At 54.6% G+C, this 22,807-nt stretch overlaps 1 protein-coding gene across 1 annotated transcript in view; it reads right to left on the reverse strand.

The window, feature by feature from the left end:
- The window catches only part of PLXNA4 (plexin A4), a 353,895-nt gene that overhangs the window by 26,250 nt on the left and 304,838 nt on the right, over positions 1-22,807 (reverse strand). Inside the window, exons 16-24 of the mRNA XM_012659563.1 lie at positions 22,652-22,745; positions 21,932-22,171; positions 21,138-21,284; positions 20,264-20,498; positions 16,371-16,513; positions 9,934-10,202; positions 7,568-7,634; positions 6,554-6,700; positions 2,637-2,796 (exon numbers count right to left, since the gene is read on the reverse strand). Of these exons, the coding sequence (XP_012515017.1) occupies positions 2,637-2,796; positions 6,554-6,700; positions 7,568-7,634; positions 9,934-10,202; positions 16,371-16,513; positions 20,264-20,498; positions 21,138-21,284; positions 21,932-22,171; positions 22,652-22,745 (1,502 nt within the window). The remainder of the gene's footprint in view (positions 1-2,636; positions 2,797-6,553; positions 6,701-7,567; positions 7,635-9,933; positions 10,203-16,370; positions 16,514-20,263; positions 20,499-21,137; positions 21,285-21,931; positions 22,172-22,651; positions 22,746-22,807) is intronic.

The following is a 22,807-nucleotide window of genomic DNA, read 5'->3' on the forward strand; positions in this document are numbered from 1 at the left end:
CTTGTTTTGCTGGGCAAGTGTGGTGGCTCACACCTGTAACCCCAGCACTTTGGGAGGCCCAGGCAGGAGGATCGTTTGAGGCCAGGCGTTTGAGACCAGTCTGGGCAATATAGAGAGACATCTCTACAAGAAATAAAAAAAAAACTAGCTGGATGTGGTGGCACACACCTATAGTCCCAGCTACTTGGGAGGTTGAGGCAGGAGGATGCCTTCAGCTCAGGAATTCGAGGCTGCAGTGAGCTACGATTGCACCACTGCACTCCAGTGTGGGGTTGAGTGACAGAGCAAGATCCCGTCTCTTAAAAAAAAAAAAACACTTGCTTTGCTGGGCTCGAATCCTCAGGCCTTTCAAGGGAACAATTTCTAAAACTAACAAGCAGCCTCTTCCCTTCCCCCGCTCAGGGCATGAAGTTTCCAGGTGGAGAGAACTGGTCTTGAGCAGCAGCTACCAGCCATGAAGTGGCCTCCCTCTGGGAGAACCAGCAGGCGTAAGAGGGCTGGCCCCTGATGTGGCTTCCAGAGGACGCCCCTCCTTGGTTTGCTGATGCTGAAGAACGCTGGCTCCCGCCCTTCCTCAGCCCCATCAAGTGCTTAAGCCACACAGGACCCCGCTGGAGTTTACCACCCCATCTGTCCTCTTCTAATGAGGAAGAGAAGTTGTTCCAGGGCAAGAACTGAGCCATGATTCTTCAGGTGGAGGCCACGGAGCCCCCTGCTGCTCGCCCCCCATGGGAAGTCACCCATTCCCAAGCACAGAGGAAGCACATGATGCTCCCTGCACCCACACTCAGGAGCTATTTCCCTGCTCTAGCACAACCTTTGTGAACTCACCCTCCGGTATGAACACACAGGTTCCTGTCAAAGCTGTCCCCTGGGCTGCACTCTGGTAGCTTTCTCCTCCCACCCATTTTGCAGGTAAGGACCCTGAGAAAAGCTAAGGGTGGCCCCTGTATGGGTCCCACAGATAAAACAAACAAAAGCAACACTGGGTACTACCTGGTTACCCTAGTAAACTCAGCTTTCCCTGGAAAACCCACTAGGGTGCATCCCACTCAATTATTTGGAGGGGGGGAACACAGGGTCTTCCTTCCAGGAGCCATTTTCTCTCCACTGGTCCAGAAGAGGTTCCTTCACCTCATGAGTCTGTGGGATCGTCCCGGCAGCAGAAGCGAATGAAATGCATGCAGACACACATGCCCACTTCAGCCCCAGGGACCATGCCCTGGGACAGACAGATGGACAGCCCCCGCCCCGCCCCATATCTCGCATTGGCTTCCTCCGCATCCCAGAAACAACATACTCAGAGACACCTCCAAAGTGGAGAACATGTGCTCCCCCAATCTCTCTCCCTCGGCATCCAAGCTCTAAGCACAAGGCCAAACACATCCAGCCAAGAGACAAACAAGAAGAGATGGGGTTAAATGAAGAAGCGAGAATTTAGGGGAGTTGGCAGAACTTCCTCATCCTGAGTCTTCAGGCATCAGCACTTGGGGAGCAGTGGGGTGAGGCAGTGGCAAAGACGAAAATTCCCTCTGGATTTCAGAAAATAGCATAGATGCCCATCTGTCTTGGATGGCTTAGCCGAAGCCAGCTTAGAGTCCAGATGGATGGATTAGGGGGTTCTGGAAGGTCCTCCCACCCCTATGTCGCCAGGAATCCCCAGACACAGCACATACACACATAAACGCCTTTCTCTCCATGCCCAGCATCAACAAACAAGGACACTCGGTGTCCTTACCAGTACTACCCGCCTAACCAGTGATAGTGGCGGCCAGTACTTCCCGAGTGTGTACTGTGGGCCAGGCACCACATTCAAGAGGTTACATGCATCATCTCATCGAATTCTTACCGTAAGGCAGGTGCTACTATTGTCTCCATTTTATAGGCAAGGTAACCAAGGCACAGAAAGGCTAAGTAACTTGACCAAGGTCACACAGCTAGGACTTGGTGGCACCAGGACTCCCATCCCACAATGCTGGAACTGCCTCTCTCCCACCCTGGGCTCCCCACGAGGATTCCCCCACGATGACATGCTGGGAAACGCCCAGGCGAGCCCTGCTGGATCTAAGTCCGGCTGCCCTCAGTGGCGTGCTCGCGCTTGTATCGGCTATGCAGTCTGTTCGTGGGGCATTCAGAAGAAATGTCCTCTCGCTCCCTAGCAGGCTGTCGTAGCTCATTTTTCTCTATTCTTTCTCTCCATTCTCTGTTGCTGACCCAGATCCCTCAAACCATAGGTATTCACAAAAATTACAGGCACAGAACAGAGAGGAAGGGAACAGCTTGGGGGCGACAACAAAGGTGGTGGCAAGACCTTGGGCCACAGGGACTCAAATGAACAGACTTTGCCTTTAAATCTCCCCAGCTTTTCAAAGGACCTCAGGGGCACTACCTGCCAGGCCAGATCGCCGACAGACTGCCAGGTGACCTGTGGCCCCTCTCTGTGCTTTGCTCACTGACCAGCTCTGGCCAATTCCACAGCATCCACGAAGGCAAACCCATGGGCTCCCGGGGGGGCCGGGCATGCCTGACCCTCTCCAGCCGGTAATTTTCTCCCTCTGCTCCCTGCACCCCAGCTCCGCCTGCTGGCGCTCAGGACCAGCCACAGGGACAGCCCCCTGGGTGGGCAGCCTACTCACCCAGGTCCATATCTGCAGCCTTGGGCCGGTGGGAGCAGGGCACGTTCTTGAAGATGGCATCCAGAATCTTCTCCTTGACCTGAGTGATGGTGTCGCAGTTGAGGATCTTCACTGGGACCTCGGGGCTGTTGGCAATGTCTGGGCTGACACAGCTCAGGACCTGGGGGGAGCGGGGAGAGGAGGCACATGGAACGGGACAGCAGGAAACGCTCCCCTATTCCTAGAAGCACCTAGGGATCAGCTCATGAATGGCTCCTCCTCTCCAGGATGGGCTGGAGAGGGGTGGGGCGACGGCAGCCCACTGTGTTCCCACCCAGCCCACTGCCCTTTCCTGTCCTGGCCAGCAGAGCAACGCCACGGCCTCAGTGTCGTGCAGGAGTATGAGCTGTGCACTTCACTCCCTGTCAGAAAAACTTCATGAGAATCCCGATTTTTCCCAGGGAACGATGTCCAAGCGCGCGGAGGCAGTGCGGGGTGATCTGCGGCGGAATGGACACGGATGCATGCAGGCACACGCGCTGTCACACACGCACACCGGAGCCACTGTCACGGCAGCACACCCAGGTCCTCACCCACCTCTGAACCCCCTGCCCCTCTGCGGGTGCCGGTCTCTTTCTTGTCGCCCCCTCTCATACACACGCTCACCCTGAGAACTAATAGGAACCTGCCTCCTTTCCCCAAAGATTTCATACGCCTTGATTTTTTTTGAGCGTTTCAGGTTGATCACAGGTTGGATAATCTATAAGAAGCTTAATGTGTTCTTTAAAAATAAAAAGGCGCCCTTTAAAAATTGCAGGTTCGGGCCAACTGAGATTGCTTCCTGGCTCTGAATTTGAACCCCTGAGTTAGGGGACGAGGTCACTGTCTGGCTCGGGGCCTCTATTTCTCTTTATGGGACTAGTGGAAAAGTGAAAACTCTGCTTCACTGAACTATATTTTTTCCTATAAAAAGTTCTGGGCTTTGCCTTTAAAAAGTTCAAGCCTTCTCTTCTCTTGCTGTTCTCGCAGTGGGCTCCTGGCGGAGGGGCCGCAGCGGCGCGGGCGGGTGCTATGGGAGTGAGTGGGGCACGAGAGCCGGCAGAGGGTCTGGCCCCCGGAGCACAGCCGCCCAGCGGCCTGCACCTCTGTGCTCCCGGACTCTCCCTCAGCCCTCCTTTCCGTGTGTCTCCCTCCTTCTCGGAACTTTCACTCCTCCCATGCCCCCAGAGCCACTTCCCGATGGCCCCGTCTGGTTTGCAGAGCCAGACACCAGCCTCCCTCCCGGCCGCCCCCCCTCTGGCTCCATGTGGTGCCAATCAGAGCCTGGCCCCTGGGCGCCTGCCTTTCATTAGCAGCTAGACTGCTAGAGCTCAAATGGGAACATGCTTATTCCATTAAGAAGGAGAAGAAAAAAATCCCCTGGATCTATAAAACCAAACTCTCACCCTCAAAATGCCCTAACCTGCAAATGATGGTGCAAGGCCCGCTGGACCATGTGTTCCATGTGTGCCTTCCCCGGCGCTCCCTCCTTCTGGGAGCCCCCGGCCCTTCCCTGCACGCAGCAGCCAAGCACAGCCTGTCCCTCGGGCTGCTCTGGCCGCCCCTGCTGTCCAGTCCTCTGGGCCGTGGTGCAACAGCTCAGCCTCCCCCAGAAAGTAACGCAGCTCGTGCTGGGCCTCCTCCTCCGAGGGACCACGAGGCAGAGGCTGCATTTGAGTGCTATCTCCTGGCATCTCTATTTGCCCCAGGGGTTCAGGGCGGCCTCATGAGAACACCTCCATGGCATGCTTCACGCCTTCTAGAGAGGAGGCGGTGGCCCACAGGACAGGACTTCACCCAGAAGCCCCCTTCCCCCATGCTCCTTGGCAGTTTCTGACTGGCAAGGGGGGCCATCGCCTTCTCCCTGAGCCTCTCAGAGCCTCTCTGTGGTTATCCCTCCTGCCCAGGACAAGATCACTCTCAGCTGACCACCGTGCTCTGGCTCCTCCAGCCGCTGCAAATCCCACCACTCCCTGTCTCTGCAGGTGGCTGGCTCACCCGGGGTCTGTGCCAGCCTATCTGCTGCTGCCCAGCTCCCTTTCTCGCCTTCCCTCCTCCCTCCCAGGAGGCTGCTCCCCTCCTGTGTGAGACTGTCCTCCCCCAGGTCCAAAGACGGCTGCCAAGTCCCCTGCAGCTGTTTCTTCTCCAGGCAAAGCAGCGGCAGGGCAGCTTCTGGCCCTTTCCCCACGGCTGGTTCCTGTGTCCCAGGTGTCCCCGCCTCTGTGGGTGCTCGGCCCTGACCCACTGCAGCTTCTCCACCTAAGCCAGCTCAGTGCACTAAGGGCACTTTGGCCTCTGGGACAAAGGATGCTGCAATCTGGGGACAGAGCGTTATCACAACTCACTGTGCTGGATTCAATATTGGGAAGCCGCTGGGCAGGCAGGAAAGAAAGGGAGCGGGGGAGAGGTGGGCAGGAGACGCGGAAACGGTGGTTCGTCTCATTAAGAAATCTGTCCAGGTCTCTATTTCAGGAAGAAGTTTCTTCCCCCTTCTCCGTTTTAATCAGAGCCTCTAACTCTCCTCTGGAGGCGCAGGTAAGTGCCAGGAAGCAGGGCCTCGTCACAGGGCTGCCCTGGACCCTCAGCCAATCCCGGCAAATCTGTTCAGACGTCTCCTGGGATTCCCAGGGCTCTTGGGAAACGAGAGTGGGGCAGGTGGATCACTGGTGCCTTCCCGGCCCCCAGGGATGGCTTCGTTCAGGGGACAGGCTGCCTTCCAGCTGGCCGCGGGGGCTGGGATGCGCCCCCCTGGAGGGGCTGTCTGGGTGTCACGCTCCCTCCCAGCCCTCCCACGCCCCGGCCGGCTGTGGCTTCCTCTCCTGACCACTGCACTGCACCTTCCATCTGTCCCCTGACCTCTCCATTCCCTTGCGGTCTGTCTCCCTGGCCACCTGCACATCACCCCCAACATCAGCTTTTGTCTTGTTTTCTTTCTTTCTCCTTCCACTTCCTCTCCCCTTTCTTGGAGAAAAAGGCCTGGTGGGAGATCACAACACTCTCCGGAAAAGCCTGAGGGTGAGCTCCTGGGTTTAGAGAGACAGCAGCAGCCAGAGGTCGCACAGTCATGACAGGAAGAGGCGGGCAGGGCCTGCGTGGGGAGCACCAGTGCGTGCTTACGGCGGGCTCACTCCTGGGCGGCTCGTCTGTCCCATCCTCCGGACAGTGTCACTCTGGATGACTATCATGATCCCCGTTTTAGTAGGTTCTGTTACTATCTCCATTTTTTTTTTCAGGTCCAGAAACCCAAACTCGGAGATTAGGAGCCTGACCCAATTCACCCAGCTGGTCAGAGGCAGAGTCAGGGCTCTGTTTCCAAACTTCGTGCTCTAAAATGCCAAGCTGTGCTGCCTCCCGGGGCAGCTGTTTCCAACAGAACCTCGATGGAGGGGATCCCCAAGTTCCTTGGGCAACCGCCTGGCCTTGCCTTGGGTCACAGTTGTATTTGAACTTAGACTGGAGGGCGCATGTGGGCTTCAGAACCACGAGGAACTCATTCTAGCTTCCGCTCCGCCCTCCCCCCACCCCCAGCGCATGGAGCTGTTCTGTAAAGTGTTAATTCTCCAGGCTGGGGAAACAGGAGGCGTTCCCCTGGGTCAGCTAGCCGACGGCCAGCAAGGGCTACAACCCCACAACCCAACCACTGCTTTCTGCAACTACACTAACGTTGCTCAGTTGTGTCTGAGCCACTGGTCACTGGTCCCCAAACCCAGAGGCCCTGGTGCAGGGGAACAGAGGAAGTCTGGGGTGACAGGCACGGGGCAGTGCCTGGCCGGGCCTAGGCAGCAGATACACCTGGAAAAGCGGCTTTTCAGCATTTCCACCATCCCCTCTCCTGGGCAGGGCTTCCCAGGACCAAGCCCGCCTGCCAGAGCTGCGGGGGAAGCAGCGAAGTTCCTTACCAGGGTTTTGTAGTCGATCTGCTGGCGGATGAGCTTGTCCTCGCTCAGGGAGTAGCGGGCCTCGCCCGTGATGGCATCGATGGGGCCTTTCTCCATCTGCTGCTTGATGGCACAGAACAGGGAGAAGAGGGGCTCCCCAGCACATTCCTGGACGAGAAGAACCACGCTGGGCAGAGCTCCCGGACCGCTGGTGTGCAGAGCCCACCGCCCAGCCCCTGCTGCTCCAAAGAGCTGCCTCCACCCCCTGCCGCGTGCTTCCTCCCGCTCCACCTGCTCTCACTCAGCTCTTCAATCCCCTGGTCTCCACCTCTTTGCGCTTCAGGTTTCGTTCCTCCTGGCTCTTTGGACCACAGGATCTTCCCCCATTCTGCCCTTTCCTACCACCCTTCTGGAGCTTCCTCTTCCCTCTCTCCATCTCCTGTCACCTTCTCTGCTCGTCTCCCACCCCACCCTGCCCCACCCTGCTCTCAGAGGCCCCATCCCAAGACAGAGGTGGGTCCTCTGTGGCGTGAGCTCCTTAGCAAGCAAGTTAATAGCTGGGAGCCGGGCCGCGCTTCCCCCCCCAGGCACTCGGTTGGCTTCTCTGCGCCACACGCGGCTCTGCACCTCCCTGAGACCCTCATCAGCCTCAGTGAGTCTGGGGCTGGGAGGGGAAGGGAGAAAGCAAGGAAATAATAGGCGATTTGTTTTCAGCCCCAAATGGGAATTTAGCTTTAGGGATCACACAGCCACTCAGAGACTCATCTCTCCCTTGCTGGGAGGAAACCAGCCTCGAGGGGACTTCGTCTCTGAAGCTGGGACTGACCGTGGGGCTCTGTGCCCTTAGACAGTCCATGGTGAGGGCGAACGCCACTTCTTGTGGGGTTACAAGAGCCAGGTGAGGTGGACTTGGGGGTGAAGGAGGACTTGGGAGGCGTGTAGTGACCCCTAGCCAGGCTGGGGAGGAAGAAGTTCATGCCCAGGAGGGTGGGGTACCCGAGGCAGAGCCAGACACATGCCCACATCCAATCCTACCTTGAGGAACTTGTAGAGGAGGAAAGTGAACCAATTGGTCAGCATCTTCTCAGCCACCGACTCAGTCCTGCCACCGGTCGCCGCGGGAACCGGCAGGACAAGACAAAGAGAGAAGCAGCGGGTCAGAGCCGTGGGCTGGGAGGGGCAGGGAAGGAGGGCGCATTGACCTTGCTGCTCGGGGCTTTCAGGCCGAATCCTGAGATCCTAACGAATACAAGAGTTTCGGGGACTCCCAGACACCCCTGTAATGATAAGACGAGCTTCTCCTGCGAAGCTGGAGGATGACATTTTGGGCATCAGGCTCGTGGGCAGGTTTTTGTGGGAGTGCTTTAGAGCCCTGCTGTCCAACGGCACGTTCTGTGGCGATGAGAATGTTCTCTGTGCTTTCCAGTGTGGTAGCGACCAGCCACACGTGGCTACCGAGCACCTGAGATGTGGCTGGTATGTCTGAGGAACCGAAGTTTTTCATTTTATTTATTTTTAATTAATTTAGACTTAAATAGTCACATGTGGCTTGTAGCTATCCTATTGGGTAGTACAGCCTTAGAGAACTTTATAGGCTAGATGTGTTCCTTTGGGTGAGAAAAGACAAAAAAGCCCCGGGGAGACACTAATTTGGCAGGGGCTAGGAAGAAAGGTGGCAGGAGAAGAGAGTCGTAGTCAAAGGGCCAGAAGGTCAGACCGAACCCACAACCTACAGACCCCCAACACTGGCAGCAGCGTGGAGCACTATTCCTAGCTCACTCCAAGAGATGCTAAAATTGTCCTATTGCAAAGGCTTCCACATACTTTGGAACTTCCCCTGGAAACGCTTCTAGTGTTTCATTTGCAATGATAGGAAAGTCCTTCTTCAGTCTAACTTGCATCTTTCACGCTACAACCAAAGCCTGCCTATTCTTTCACTTTGGAAGCGAAGATACAGCAGCAGTGTCGGTGGCCCAAGGACATTTTTCATGCATCCATTTAGAGAAAATGAATTATATTCAAACTTGCACCAAGCATGCGGCTAGCTCCAGAGAGAAACTAGCCCATCCAGATATGTTTGGATAGAGTTAAAGACTGCAGTTGCCAGAAAATACTAATAACTACAACCCCAAGGCAGTTGGGCAGCTGCCAGTGCAAAGTGAAGCTGGGAAGAGAGAAGGGGGAGGAACGGTGGAAGGAGGGGGCGGCCAGGGGAAGACGAGGAAAAGCAAAGGGGGCAAGAGCATCTGGGAGGGCAGGGACAGACAGCGAGAGGAGGGGCCACAGAGGCAGAGCTAGACCACGACGGGAATTGTCGGTGGGGGCTCTGGCAGGCAGTGGCAACCCTAGAATTATGCCGGCAGGTGGCTGCGTGGTGAAAATAAAACAAAAATCAAGACGATCTACCTTGCTGTTTCCAAAGCTGTCTGACGGCTCCTACATGCAGCAGCCTTTGCAGCTGTGCAGGCGAACGCCCACCGCACCAGGAGAAAGCCTAGAGGAATCGCTTCTGAAAGGCATAGCTATCCCCTGGACCAAGTGGGAGCCACTGAGGCCCTGCCTGAGACCCAGAGACCAAGCGTGGAAGTCAGGGGGACAGGCAGACAGAGGCACACAGCACACAGGTGGTCCGGGCCGGCGGCTAGCCATAATGACTGAACTTGGGAGTCTGCCAAGGTTAAAGACATTGGGGTAACAGCCTAGAGGAGAAATGGCCTTTGAGTACATGGAGAGCTCAAATTGGGGCACGATAGAGTGACAGTCTCTATTTCCTGTAAGGCCAAGGCCATGGGCTATGGTTATGTGTTTGCACATGACCTTCTATGTTTCGATGGTGTCAAGCTGGAGGCTTCCAGCGGCATCGAGCTGGCGGTACTGGGTAAGTTGTTCCTACAGGGCTTTCACTCATTGCTCCTCAAACTTTAATATATATTCACGTCACCTCGGCCCCTCCTTAAAATGCAGATTCGGATTTGGTGGGTCTGGCTGGGACCTGAGATTCTGCATTTCTACCAGGCCCCCAGGGGGCACAAGGCCAGGGGGTCTCTCTCCTAATCCTAGTTCTGGTTTAGATGAGGCCGGGGGGTGGTCTGAATCACCTCTGAAGATTCCCTGAGAGAAGAACTGCAGGGGAAGGGGAGTGGACGGGCAGAGAGGGAAAAATGCAGAGCAGATGTGGGGCAGAGAACAGTAGGATGAGCCAATTGGGGGTGGCAGTGGCACCATCACCTCCTGGGGACAACGGGCAGGCTCTTCTAAGAGGGCGTGTGCAGCAGCTCTGACCTTAGGGAGCACGGCTGCTCTCCTGGGGGCTCAGCCCTGGTCTCCCCAGAAGGCCGATGAGCCGGGCACAGGCTGGGCCGGGGCAGGGAGTGCCCTGAGGCCCGCGGTCGTACCCTCACCTCCTGAGCAGCAGCTTGGGGTGGTTCTTGCTCTCCAGGTTCTTGTCGATGAGGTCAGCCAGCAGCTGCTTCAGCACGTCGGTGGCGTACTCGAGCTTGCTCTGCAGCACCGTCATGATGAGCGAGGCCACGTTGCCACGGTCGCGCATGGAGAAGCTGCGCTGGGACTCGAGCGTGCGGATAAAGGACAGCAGGAACACCTTGTTGTTGATGAGCTGGGCGAACAGCTTCAGGCCTTTCTCCACACGCTCCTGCCGGTAGCCCGGGACCTGTGGGGAGACCCCGGGGGTCCTGATGCCATCTGCTGGGGGCCCTAGTGACCATCCAAGGGGTGGCTGTGCCTGCACCCTGGACCCTCCCATGCCACCTAGCACCTGCTCCTCAAGCCACAGCCCACCTGGCCAGTGCTACTGAGTCCTCAGCACCAGCACTAAGTATCTACTGAACCTCCTTACAACCCGAGGGTGGGACATGGCCTCCAGCTTAGAGACGAGCTGGCCGAGGCACGGAGAGAAATTTACTCAGTCAGTAGACGGCGACACTGGGATTGGGCCCTCTTCTGCCAGACTCCAGGGCTTGAGCTCTTCCCCGATGGTGACGCAGAGTTGATGAGGGGCCCTATGCCATGGCAGAACACCCTCACAACCCCTGTGGGGAGCTCCCAGTGGTCGGGGCTGCTGTGGTTTCCACCCTGGCTAAGGGATCACCAGGCCTGAGCCTCCAACTAACTGAATGCCCCACCTCCTCCCCTGCCCTGTGCATCTTTTTGGCAGACTAGTGGCCTCAGAGTCAGGATTTCTGGCTTCCAAGTGGATTCTGATACCACCATGCGGTGTAACATGGGGTAAGTCACTTTACTTCTCTGGGGGCCAAGTTTATCCACCAAAAATGGGGGAAGATTTAGCCTAACAGTCTCTAAAGAACTCCCTAACTCTAGCACTGATGTTTTCATAGAGACTCTTTAGGAGACCCTGCTGTATCCAGCAGAAGGGAAGGAAGATAGTTTTGTCTTCCTGTCTGCATCGTCTGTTCCCTAGGAGAGACCTGCAAAAGTGTACCAGCCACCCAGCAAACACGAGTCGACAGTGGAGCTGGGCATGAGGATACGTCTCTGAGATCTGCAAGGACGTACATAGCAGCACTGTTGGTCACAGCCTCAAACGGTCACTGCCCAGATGTCCAGCAACAATGGAAGGGATCGAGGAGCTGTGGCATATTCCACCTGATAGAACACTACACAGCAATGACAGCAAGTGACCCATTGCTACTCACAATAACAGGGATAGATCTTGCAAACACAGTGAATGAAAAGAGTCAGACACTAAGGAGGGCATGGTCTTTATATAACACCATTTAAATAAAGATTTTTAAAAACAGGTAAAAATCAATGGTGGTAGGAACATAGCTAGTCTGGGGGGTGGCTGTGACTGAAGGGGGACAAGGGACTCCTGGAAGGCTGGTGATGTCCTGCTGCCTGGTCTGGACACTGGCTTGATGTGTGTGTTCAGCTGGGGAAAATTCATCGACTACACCGGCCATTTGTACATCTTTCTGCATGAACATTTCTGTTAAAACACAATGTCTACTTAAAAAGTCAACTATAGGCTCTGCCCTCGAGGGGGAGCCCTCTGAGAACACGGCAGGGAGTATCTCCTGGGTGAGTGCCAGGGAGGCAGAGAGAAGGAGGGAGACAGCCATGGAGGTGCCCTTGGAGTCCCATGTCAAGGGCTGTGTCCCAGTGGACAAGACACTTCAGGTCTTTGAGAAGGAGTGTCACGTGTGTAGCAGTGACAGACAAGGTTTCAGAGCTGGTTAAACCTGGGTTTAATTCTGTCCCGGTCATTTACTAGTGGCAGGGCCTTGGGGGACTCCGGTCCCTTACCGGCGAAACAAAGGCGCTAACAGCCAACGTGTGTGTAGACCTTACTCCATGCAGAGGGCTGTTTGTGTGCTCTAGGAATACTGACCCATTTAATGTACCCAGCACGGGGAAGGTAGTTCCCATGATTACTCTAGGGACCCCGTGAGGCTAAGGATCTGTCCCAAAGTCTCAAGACAGAGAAGGGCCACACCAGCCCATGAACCCAGGCAGTCGGCATCTTGTTACCATCCCCAGGGGCCACGTGGACAGAAGGAAAAAACATATGAAAAGCCCGAGGCACAGCTGAGTTCCTAAACAGCAGCTATTTTATTCTGCTCTACTCTGAAGGTTTTAAACTGGGAAAGACGGAGGCGGCCCGAGAAAGCCTTGTTTGCCCAAAGTCACAGAAGGTGGCAGAACATTCGTGTCACTCATTACTGAGCCCTCTGTGTTCCAGGCTTGCTTGGGGTGAGGTGCTGGCAGGGGGCAGGGATCCGGCAGACCCAGGTCCTACCCTTAGAAGGTCAACCAGGAGGCCAGCTCCCGGGTCCCCCAGCCTCCTCCTTAGTGGGAACCCTGGGGGCCGGTCCTTTGCTCTGCAGAGAGGAGCTCTCATTGTGCTCCCTGAGCTGCCCGCAATCGGCAGCTTTCACGGGGCTGGGAGCTGTAGGAAACACACGCATTGCCAGAGCAGGTCCATTTTCCTTTCTCTTGCTGTGCTGCTGGGACTTGGAAGGACAGCTCTAGGAGAGGGACAGGAACTCGCCAGAGCTAAGCAGACTCATCCAGCTTTCAGCACGGCCCCTCCTGGTGAAGCCCTCACTCCCCACAGGGGGCCCAGCCTCTGCTGGCCTCATGCTTGGCTCCCCCAGTCCCCCACTGCACTGGGGGCTGAAGAGGGAAGGTCAGCCTCCCCTGCCATCATCTCAGGCCTCAATCTATGCATCTGTCCATCTCCCAACTCTGTGCCCAACCCCCTCGCACACACACCACACTCTGTCCTTCGAACCACTCAGAACAGCATCTCTATGACTTGTCCTAATAATCATGGATGATGCCATTTCTTGGGCAGCCACCATGTGCAATGCACAGTGCCAGGCACATTATATACATTATTTGAAGTAAGTCTTGTAATGACCTTGCAAGAGTGGGTTGTGATCTCCTTTTAACAGTCTCCCAGAGAAGCCATTGAAGTTGTCCCAAGGCCGTGCAGCTCGTGATGGGCAGTGCTGGATTTCTAGACCTAAGTTTGTTTGGCTCCTAAGGGCCCCTCCATCCTCTCTGTTTCTCATTATGTCCAGTCATACCCCTGGGCTTGGGAGTAGTCTGAAAGCCGACTCTGATGGCTCCCTGCAGCCTTCCCTGCAGGACCTCCCACCCGCTCAGGCTAGCTGTCGAAGGGAGAGAGCCACGTGCAGGTGTGGCACTATGGCATTGGAGAGGTGGAAGGGCTCACGGACCAGCCAGATGGCACACTTGGTGTAAGGATGCACTCTGGACTTCTTGCTGCAGCTGCACTTTCCTTGGGTGCAAAATGCACATGGCTCCTGGGCAGCAAGTCAGGGGCCCTGTGAAGGAAGGTTCTAGCAAAGCCACCTGAAATGAAATGGCATCCTGTTCAGCAGCATGGGTTTTGGAACCAGAGAGACCACAGTGACTCGTGTGGAGGAAAATTCCACCACCTCTGGGCTCTACCACCTCATCTGTAGAGTGAGACTATGAGTGCCTACGCCATAATGTTTTATGAACATTAAATAAGATAACGTACGTAGAGTGCTCAGCATGCATCGTGCGTACTTAAACAGCCAGTTTACTACCTGCCTTTCCAGTGCCGTGGACTGCTTTTCACACATCCCTTTGCCTAGAGTTTCCCAGATAGCTAATGCATCTGCACGGTGTTTTGGGGTGCAGATGGCAGGACTTTTCCCCCATTTTATGACAGGAGGAGATGGAAGTGAAGTGTCTTGGTGAGGAGTACCAGAACAATTCCCCTCTGTAGCCTGCCACCCTCCCCCAAAGCAAATGCCACTCTGAAACAAGACTTTCTTTATGCACCAGACGGTTCTCTAATTGAGTTGAAGTCTGCAAGTATAAAACTGGATAGTAAATTTTAATTGTAACCCAATAGGTTAGAGTTTAGGAGGCAATGATAGGTTGAAATTGGGAGTGGGCGATTGACTGCTCTGTGGTTTTAAAGGATTGGGGCATGACTAGTGCCTGGGAAGCCCCTTTCCTGAATGCCTGGACTTCACTCAGAGGGCCCCAGACGAGGGGGCCTCATGGCCCACCCTCCAGGACAGCCTGAAGCAAGAGGACACCTCCTTCTTCACACTCCCAAACAGCGGGCAGGCATCCCAATGGCTGAAAGGGTCGGGAAACACTGCTTTAGATTGATCAACGGCTCGTTCCCACACTCAGAGCCCCGAGTCCCAAGAGGGAGAAACGATTCTAGGGCAAGAAGGGACTGGAAGCAAATGAATAAGAAAACAGTGCTCCACACGTTCCCTGGATTTCACAGAGGAGCTGGATCGCGCATAGCCCCGTGCTAATGTGGGGCAGTAAAAGTTCTTAGAAAATCTGATTTAAAAGTTATATCCATAAAAACAACTTACTTAGACTTGGAATTTTGAGCTAGTGAAGAGAGGAGAATAACTTTATATACTCAGGCTGGTTGGATTCTTATTTAGATTGTTCTCCACCCCGTCCACAGGAAATACAGGATGTTCAAACATAACTCCACCCCCAGGATGGCCCTTTCCACCCTGATTCGGACAGACACACGGATTCCATTTATTCATTCACCAGTTCCTGCATGCCCGCTCTGTGCCAAGCACTCCCCTCTGCTGGAAGTTAGAATTGCAAAGATAAATAAGGTATGGGCACAGCCTACACATCAGATCACACACACACACACACACACACACACACACACACACACCTTCTCACATACACTCCCATACGTGTTTTATCTTTTCATCACTCCCGTGTCTCCCTTTAACCAGGAACTTGCATACTCTTCAGCGCCCTAAGAACCGTGGTATTTTGAAGCAAACAAAAGGTGAGGCTGGGGGAGAAAGAAAAAGAGACAAACGTGAGTGGGAATGGGGGAGGGACAAAGTCAGGGAGCATGACAAGGACACGGGGAAAGAAAGGTATCATGATGCACATAGAGCTCTGCATGGGTATACGCATCCATGTGTGCACACACATGCACATGTATGGAGGCAGACGGAAAAGATGAGTTATCAGTGAGGACACAGAGACCACCGTCTCCAGCCTCGGAAAATGTCTCTTGGTGTCTATCAGCCGAGGGGAGCCTCCCCCAGACAGAAATGCCCCTGCCCTCACTACAGACACACACACACAAACACGCTTCATCCAACGAGCAAGTTCGGAGAAATGTGTGTGTTGTGAATGTCGCTGAGGACTTGCTGGGTTTGCTGCAGAGGTGACAGTCTGCTGCATCCCCTCTGGAAAGCCCACGCAGACAGTCCTCAGGTGTCAGTACCTGAAAAACCATGCGACTCATGAGTGATGGGTCTATTTTTATTTTATGGACAATGTAAATCTTGGAATCAATCTTATTTCTGTTGTTGCCTTGGCTACAGACTTTGGATCTATCCTGATAAATACCCAGAGCCATAAGGCCACGGACATGGCACCCGGAAGTCGAGTGCACAGGTTGTCATTGGGAGTGAGGGCTCAAGTCTAACTGCCTGGGCTCGAACCCTCACTCTGCTCCTGCCAGCTCTGTGGCCCCAGGCAACCACTGAACTCAGTCATCCCCTTAGTCTTGTCACCTGTAAAATGGGCTTACTACTCCACAGGATTCTTGGGAGGTTAAGTGAATGCATGCATGCCAAGTGCTTAAACTGTGCCAGGATATTAGCAACAGTCGACTAATAGTGATTATTCCTTACGATTATTATTTTGTCCTGGTTCCCTCATTTATATATTTTACTTTTCTCTGGTATTTATCTCTACAAGCCATTCCAAAGCCCTTTTGGAATAAAGTGTAATATAAATATATACATAAGCCAGGTACCATGCTGGACAGGAAGTGGGATAAAATGTTTAGGAGATGAGGTCCCTGCTGGTAGAAGAGACAGTAAGTTTTTATCATTCACATTTCCACCTCCTTTCCAAATATGACATTTATCTTTTCCAACTAAGCACCAAGTGGTAAAATCCTTTGTATGTTGAGCACCAACTGCATGAATAAAATCCCCTGTAGCCTGGTTTCCTAAACAATGGTCCATGAACTTTCTCAATTTATCTGCCATAGTTTTTGTTTCTGCATATATGTAGTTTTTCTGGGGAGAAGTTCTTCCACGTCCATTTAATTTTCAAAGGGCTCCATGACCCCCTACGACCTGAAGCCCTACTCTCATCCCTGTTCTGAGGGGGCTTGGCCCCATCTCCGCCAGAGGGACAGGCTGGTGCCAACAAGCTGAGGGACCCTGGGCAAATTGTGTCTTCTGCCTGGCTTCAGCTTTCTCTCCTCTGAATGAGGATGGACTTGAAGATCGCTAACACGCATGCTGCTTTAACGCCAGGATGGGGTACCGCTTCTCACCTCGAGGTCCCGGAGGACAGGGTGGTCTTCGATTCCTGGGAACAGCACCCGCATGGTGTAAGTCCTGTAGTCCAGGAAGGGAATCCCAGCTCCGTCCAGGTCACTGGTCAACTCATGGATGTCTGTCTGCAGTTCGGCAAAAGCTGGCAGGAAGAGAAGGCTGTGAGATTGCTGGATGCAGTGGGCCCAAGGGCCACCCCCATCTCCAAATGTGCTGAACCCTCACTCAGGCCCCTCGGAGACCTGCACAGTGGACCACAGATGTGCAGGAATAACTGGGGAGGGGGTGTTAAGTTGCTGGGATGAATGGCATTAGCGTGGGAGAAAGGCAGCTCAAGGACACCTGTCTTGGGGCCAAATCCCTTCTAAAGTGTGGGGCGTGGGGGACGCTGTCCACAGATCCATGCTATTGCTGGGGCCAGGAGGGGCCCACCCATCCAAAGACGAAGGGCTTTGGTTTGCAAAATGTGCTGGGGTGGATGAAGAGGGATGGGTGAGAGAAGGGAGAGGTTCCAATGGTGAAGGATCAGTTTCTGATGCTGTGTTTTATAGGAGGTTTCCTTATAGGATTTCAGAACAATTTCTTCTAATAAAAGAAAAATGTCTGAAGGCCCAGTTCTGGACCACAAAGCTCACCAGAGCCACTGAACCTCCAAATGGGGCTTGAACAGAGGCTCTGACATGCTAATATATTCCTTCTGTATAAATACACAGGAGATATCTTTGTCCTCCCTCAAAGTGATGCTACTTGATGGTGAATTACGATCAGCATGTGGGCACTGCTGTGGGTGGAGGCAGCTCAGGCCTCCAGATGGACAGAGTCACAAAGCCCCAGCTGGGAAAGTCCACGCTGTGCAGCCCGAGGCGCTACGCAGCCCGGAAGTGGTCATCGCATTCCAACCTGGGCACGTCCTCCTCTAGGGCCACCCTCCACCACAGGAGGTCCTCAAAGGTGAGGCACCCAGCCTTCCCGGCTCTGCCTTTCTCCTTGGTGCATGCATGCACACACACACACGTGCGCACACACACACACACACGCATGTGTGCACATGCACAACTGGGATGGAGTAACACATGCCGGCAAAGAAGAATAGCCAGTGGACATTCACTAACCAATATTTCTATTTTTTTATTTTTTTAATTTCAGAATATTACGGGGGTACAAACGCCTTGGTCACATAAATTGCCTTTGCATCGCCCGCGTCAGAGCTACAAGCGTGCCCGTCCTCCGGGCAGCACGAACCACTCCCGTTAGGTGTGAATTTACCCATCCCCTGCTCCCCAGTATTTCTATTTATATGAACTCAAGAATAGGGGAAAATACTTGGTGAGTGAGCTCAGATGGGATTCACAGGCCCAAGATGGGTCTAGAACCCCCAAAAGCAAGCACAGTGGGCTGCGACGGTCACATAATCACAACACAGCCACCCCAGGAACTGCCGACAGGAGCCCCACCCGCCCTTCCGCGTGCATTGGCGGAGCTCCAGCCTGCACAGAGGACCTCAGGCCCACGGGTTTGGCTTTCTGTGCCAGGAGGACAAAGGGGACTCTGCTGGAGCGTCTCCTGTTGCTCCTCTTTGCCTGCACCCCTTTCCCTCTGCTCTGGTCACACGGACACTGGGGTTCTTGCCAGGTAGAGTGGCCCTGACGGCAGATAGCCCAAAGGCATCCAAGTGGAACCTGCACTGATGTGTGCATGTGTGTGTGTAAAACGGGTGTCAACAGGCCTTTCAGCATGTGCTGCCACCAAAGTCCCCGCAAACACTCGTGTATGTCCCAAGTGAGGAACACGTGTGTGCATGCTTATAGGAGTGTGCACGAGCATGAGGGTGGCTGCACAAATGCTGAGTGTGAGTCTATCACTGTGTGCGAAAGTGTGTTAGTGTGAGTTCATAAGTGTGTAAGTCAGTGTGTATGAGTGTGTGTGGGTGTATGAGTGTGTGTGGGTGCATGAGTATGTATGAGTGTGTATGTCCATGTGTATGAGTTTGAGTACATGGGTGCATGAGTGTGTATGTCAGTGTGTATGAGTGTGAGTACATAAGTGCACGTGTGTATGTCAGTGTGTATGAGTGTGAGTACATGGGTGCATGAGTGTGTATGTCGGTGTGTATGAGTGTGAGTACATAAGTGCACGTGTGTATGTCAGTGTGTATGAGTGTGAGTACATGGGTGTGTGTATGAGTGTGAGTACATGGGTGCATGAGTGTGTATGTCCGTGTGTATGAGTGTGAGTACATAAGTGCATGAGTGTATATGTCAGTGTGTATGAGTGTGAGTACATGGGTGCATGAGTGTGTATGTCGGTGTGTATGAGTGTGAGTACATGGGTGCAAGAGTGTGTATGTCAGTGTGTGTAGTGTGAGTACGTAAGTGCATGAGTGTGTATGTTGGTGTGTATGGGTGTGTGTGGGGGTGTGAGTGTGTATGTCAGTGTGTGAGTACATAAGTGCCTGAGTGTGTATGTCGGTGTGTATGAGTGCGTGTGGCTGCATGAGTGTGTGAGCGTGTGAGCATGTCTATGAGTGGCGGGCATGTGTGGGTGGCAGTGTGTGTACACACACTTGTGTGTTTATATGTCAGAAGTTCAGGCCTGTGAAGGGCCAGGCTGGGCGCCCCATGGGTTTGTGAGTGAGTGACATCCTGGCCGACTGTAAAGTCCCTAAGAAGATACCTTTGCTGTGCCAACGTGGCCCTGCAAACATCCAGCAGCCAGCTCTGGGAACCCATGGAAAGTGCTGCCATGACTGATCCCACAGTCCTTTGCTGTAGGATCCCCCTTCCCACCCTGAGGACAGCTCTCCTCCAGCCAAGGCTCCCTCTTGGGGCCTCCACCGATACTTGGGGGCTGGATGCCTGTCTGACTGCTGAGTCCTCCCTTGCTGGGGACGTTCACACTCCCCACGGCTGTCCCCTCCCAGGTGGGGTGCGCAGCCTCTGGGGAGGAGAAGGAGGGGGTTGGCTTTTTATCGGTCTGCAGCTTTCCTTGAAGTCACCAAGCTCTTCCAACATTCAAAGCCTCGTGCCTGCCACACATAAAAGAGATTCTAATCACTACACCTAATTAGAGGAAAGAGTACATTGCGGAGAAAAAAATTAAGCAGCGTAAATATAATAAAAGGCAGTAATTAACAGTCCCACAAGGCGGATGCTGTGTTGACAGCTGAAGGATGTGGAGAGGGGATGGAATGGATCCACTTTCCCATCAAAAAGAGCCGTGGCCGCCCTGGCGGGACTCGGTGTGATGTGAGAGCCCCAGGTACAGGGCGGGTTTACGCCACGTATAAATCTACGGCAAAGAACCGGCTCTGATCCTCCCAGGGTATCTCACAAAATGATATCCTGGGGCTTACAAGAGTCTGATGCCTAAATTTCCTTCTCGGATTTAGTGCAGCTGATTTCACTTTATGATGGTGTTTGTAATTTTTTTTAAAATACAATCTGTGAAACACTCTTCCCTCTAAATCACAGATCAGCCCTGCAGCTTACTTTCCTGCTCAAGGAAGGGAGCTGGAGATTGCTGGAATGTGTCACGTCAGGACAGCCCCAGGCCTCCCCTAGAGTAGAGTGCAAAGCCCACCCAGCCAGGATTCTGGGTCTGGAGGCTGCTCTAGGAGGGGCTTTAAATGATCCCAATCTGACACCTTGAAGGAGAGGGCAGAGAGGCCTCAGCTCACCTGGTGCTGCCGGGGTGGGGCCTGCCAGGCATGGGTTTGATCTGGACACGGGCTCAGGCCTCTGCAGGTAGTACGCACGGCCTTCCACACTGCTGCCTGCTGCCCGCCTGCTTGCTTGTGTATGAGACGCACACGTATGTGCACACACACACATGCACACACACATGCACACACACAGCCTCCGGCATGGGCCGGGGCCACCTCGTCACTCAGTACCTTCCTTGCACTCCAGGGCTACGCGGGACTCCAGGTTGTCCATCTGCATCTGCAGCCGCTTCAGCGTGAGGTCGCTCTCACGGGACTTCCGTTTGTAGGCAATGAGCACGGCCACGATGAAGATGATGAGGAGGCCGCCGGCCACCGCGATGCTGACGATGGCGGGAAGGCTGAGCGGGCTGTCCGGGGCGATGTACACCATCCCCGGGGAGTACTCCATGCCGCCGACACGGGCCTGCGGGCACACCGGGTGAGAGGGAGCTGGGCATGGGGGCAGAGCAGCCTGGGGAAGAGTCCTGGGTCACCCAGGGTGGGATGAGGGAAAGCACTGCCCGGGAGGAGTCTCATCACTGCCACCTACGGCAGGGCACGTGGGGGCTGTGGGAAGGGGCAGGTGAGGCCACCCCCAGCCGAAAACCCGTAGGTCCTCTTTTTCAGCATTGTCATCTTCATAAAGAAAGAGCCCTCAGCTGGGACGTCAGCACAGTGTGCCGTGGCGCCAGCGACGGGCTCCAGTAAGGTTCACCCCCACTAGATGGGTGGACGACTAAGGCACAGAACATGGTATTGTGCACCTCCTCGGGCCAGCACGGCCTTGTCCTTGAAGGCTCTCTCACCTACGCAGGTGACCTAGCACAGCACTCGGTGCTGCTCTGCACTCCCTTGTTGCTGCTCCAGCCAGTACGGAAAGAACGACAATACGGAAGAGACAGGCTCGAAAGTGGGACTTGGGGTGTGAGGTAGGTACAAGGAAAGTTCACGGTGGGCTAGAATCCCCTCCCGGAAAGCCCCGGTGGCCCGGGAAGGAGCGGGACTCCTCACATCCGCACCCATGGTGCCCACTCCATCTGGGGCGGGGGCCCGCCAGCCTCACCATCACTTTGTGCCTGCCGATGAGGTTTGGGGACTCGCAGAGCAGCTGCACATCAGACACGGTCACAGTGCATGGCTTCTCCCCGACCAGCACGGTGTAATTCAGCTTCACATTGCCCCCGGCCACAGGTGGGATCAGGTTCTTGCCCTAGATGGACAGGAAAGCCCCAGTTCCCAGCTCAGAGTCAGGACCACTGCTGTCACCTGGCTGCCAGGTCCTCCCGCCCAGAGGTCCCATCCTGCTGGTGAGCTGAAGAGGCCACCTTTGGCAATAAGTCCAAAATATCCATGGTGAATATACCACCATTGCTCCTTCCTCCCCGCAGGAAATCAATAGTCAAAGTACTCTTTTCAGCTTAACCTAGATGCAGCCTCAGAATCTTTCTTAACACAGAGTAGGAGTTAGTCACCACTGGTTGATTCAAATTGTCATATGAGTTAAAATTAATTTGCAATCCATGCTGCAAAGAAGCCCTATGCTGTGGTTTGCGAAAGGCCATGTAGGAAGAAGCAGTGTGAGCTTCTGACCTCCCAGTTCCTGGACTCTCAAGACAAACAAAGGTTGGGAGTCGAATAGCCAGGGTGCATCTGCCTGCCCTGTGTGAAACTGGCCCATAAAGCGAGTTTTCTTCCCAATACAAATGCAGAGAGAACGTTTATCAGATCTGGGCTATGCTGCAACTTCTGCAAGGGATGCTGGCCGTGGAATGTGGCAGGACCCCGTGACTCCTGGCTCTGTCTGTGACGGGCAGCGGCGCCCTCCCTCCTCCCCACTTGCCCACCACCCTCCCGCACCTTTAGGATGATGGGTGTGCCGGGCTTGAGCTCCAGGATCCCTGAGGGGCCAAAGGCCTCAAACACGGGGTTTGGGTAGTAGGTGAAGTTGGTCTTGTTGAGGATTAGCAGGGACTGGACGTTGTCCAGGATGAAGCCAAACTCCTCAGGCCTCTCGGTCAGGTCAGACTGGTGGTCGGGACCCAGAGCCAGGGCTGGAGCCTGGCAGGTCATCTCAGTGGCGTTCAGAACCTCGCAGATCTGCAGGGCAAGCCGGAGGCGGGGGTCTATGCAGTATTTTCCCACACGCCCGCCGCCCCAGTGCACACACCGGGCCTCCTGGGTGGTATGCCGTTGGTATGCCATGGGGTCGATGCGGGAGGATTGCGGATGAGTCATAGCTCCTCTGTAGCCAGACCACACAGTGGGGCACTCAGGAATAAGTTCTGCAGGTGGCACGCAGCTCCGGTTTTGCCCACAGTGGGTGTGGCAAGGACTAGTTGGAAGGACGGAGTAAGGGTACGAAAGCCCAGAAACTCCCGGAGTCATTGCTCCTCCATGGCTGCACGCCAAGAAGTGAAATTGCCCTTGTGGCTGCCCCCAACCCACCGCCCCAGTGCTCAGGGGTGTCCCAGGCTGTGGGTCATCCGCGTTTGGGCAGAAAGTCCTTGAAGCTCCCACCCTTTGGGGAAGCAGCCCGTGGAGTGGCAGCCTGGCGAGCCTCACCAGCCCAGGACTCACGTTGATGTGCTCCTTCCCTCCGTGCTTGGCGCGGATCTGGGGGTTCTGTATGAGGTCCAGGTGTGTCCCCCACACGGCAATGGGTGTGTTGCCACTGACCCGGGAGAAAGAAGGAGGCGTGTGAATCATAAGCACCGGAAAAGCAATGGCACTCGA

Source organism: Propithecus coquereli, unplaced genomic scaffold (genome assembly GCF_000956105.1).
Source record: "Propithecus coquereli isolate 6110/MARCELLA unplaced genomic scaffold, Pcoq_1.0 Scaffold620, whole genome shotgun sequence".
Lineage (NCBI taxonomy): Eukaryota > Metazoa > Chordata > Mammalia > Primates > Indriidae > Propithecus > Propithecus coquereli.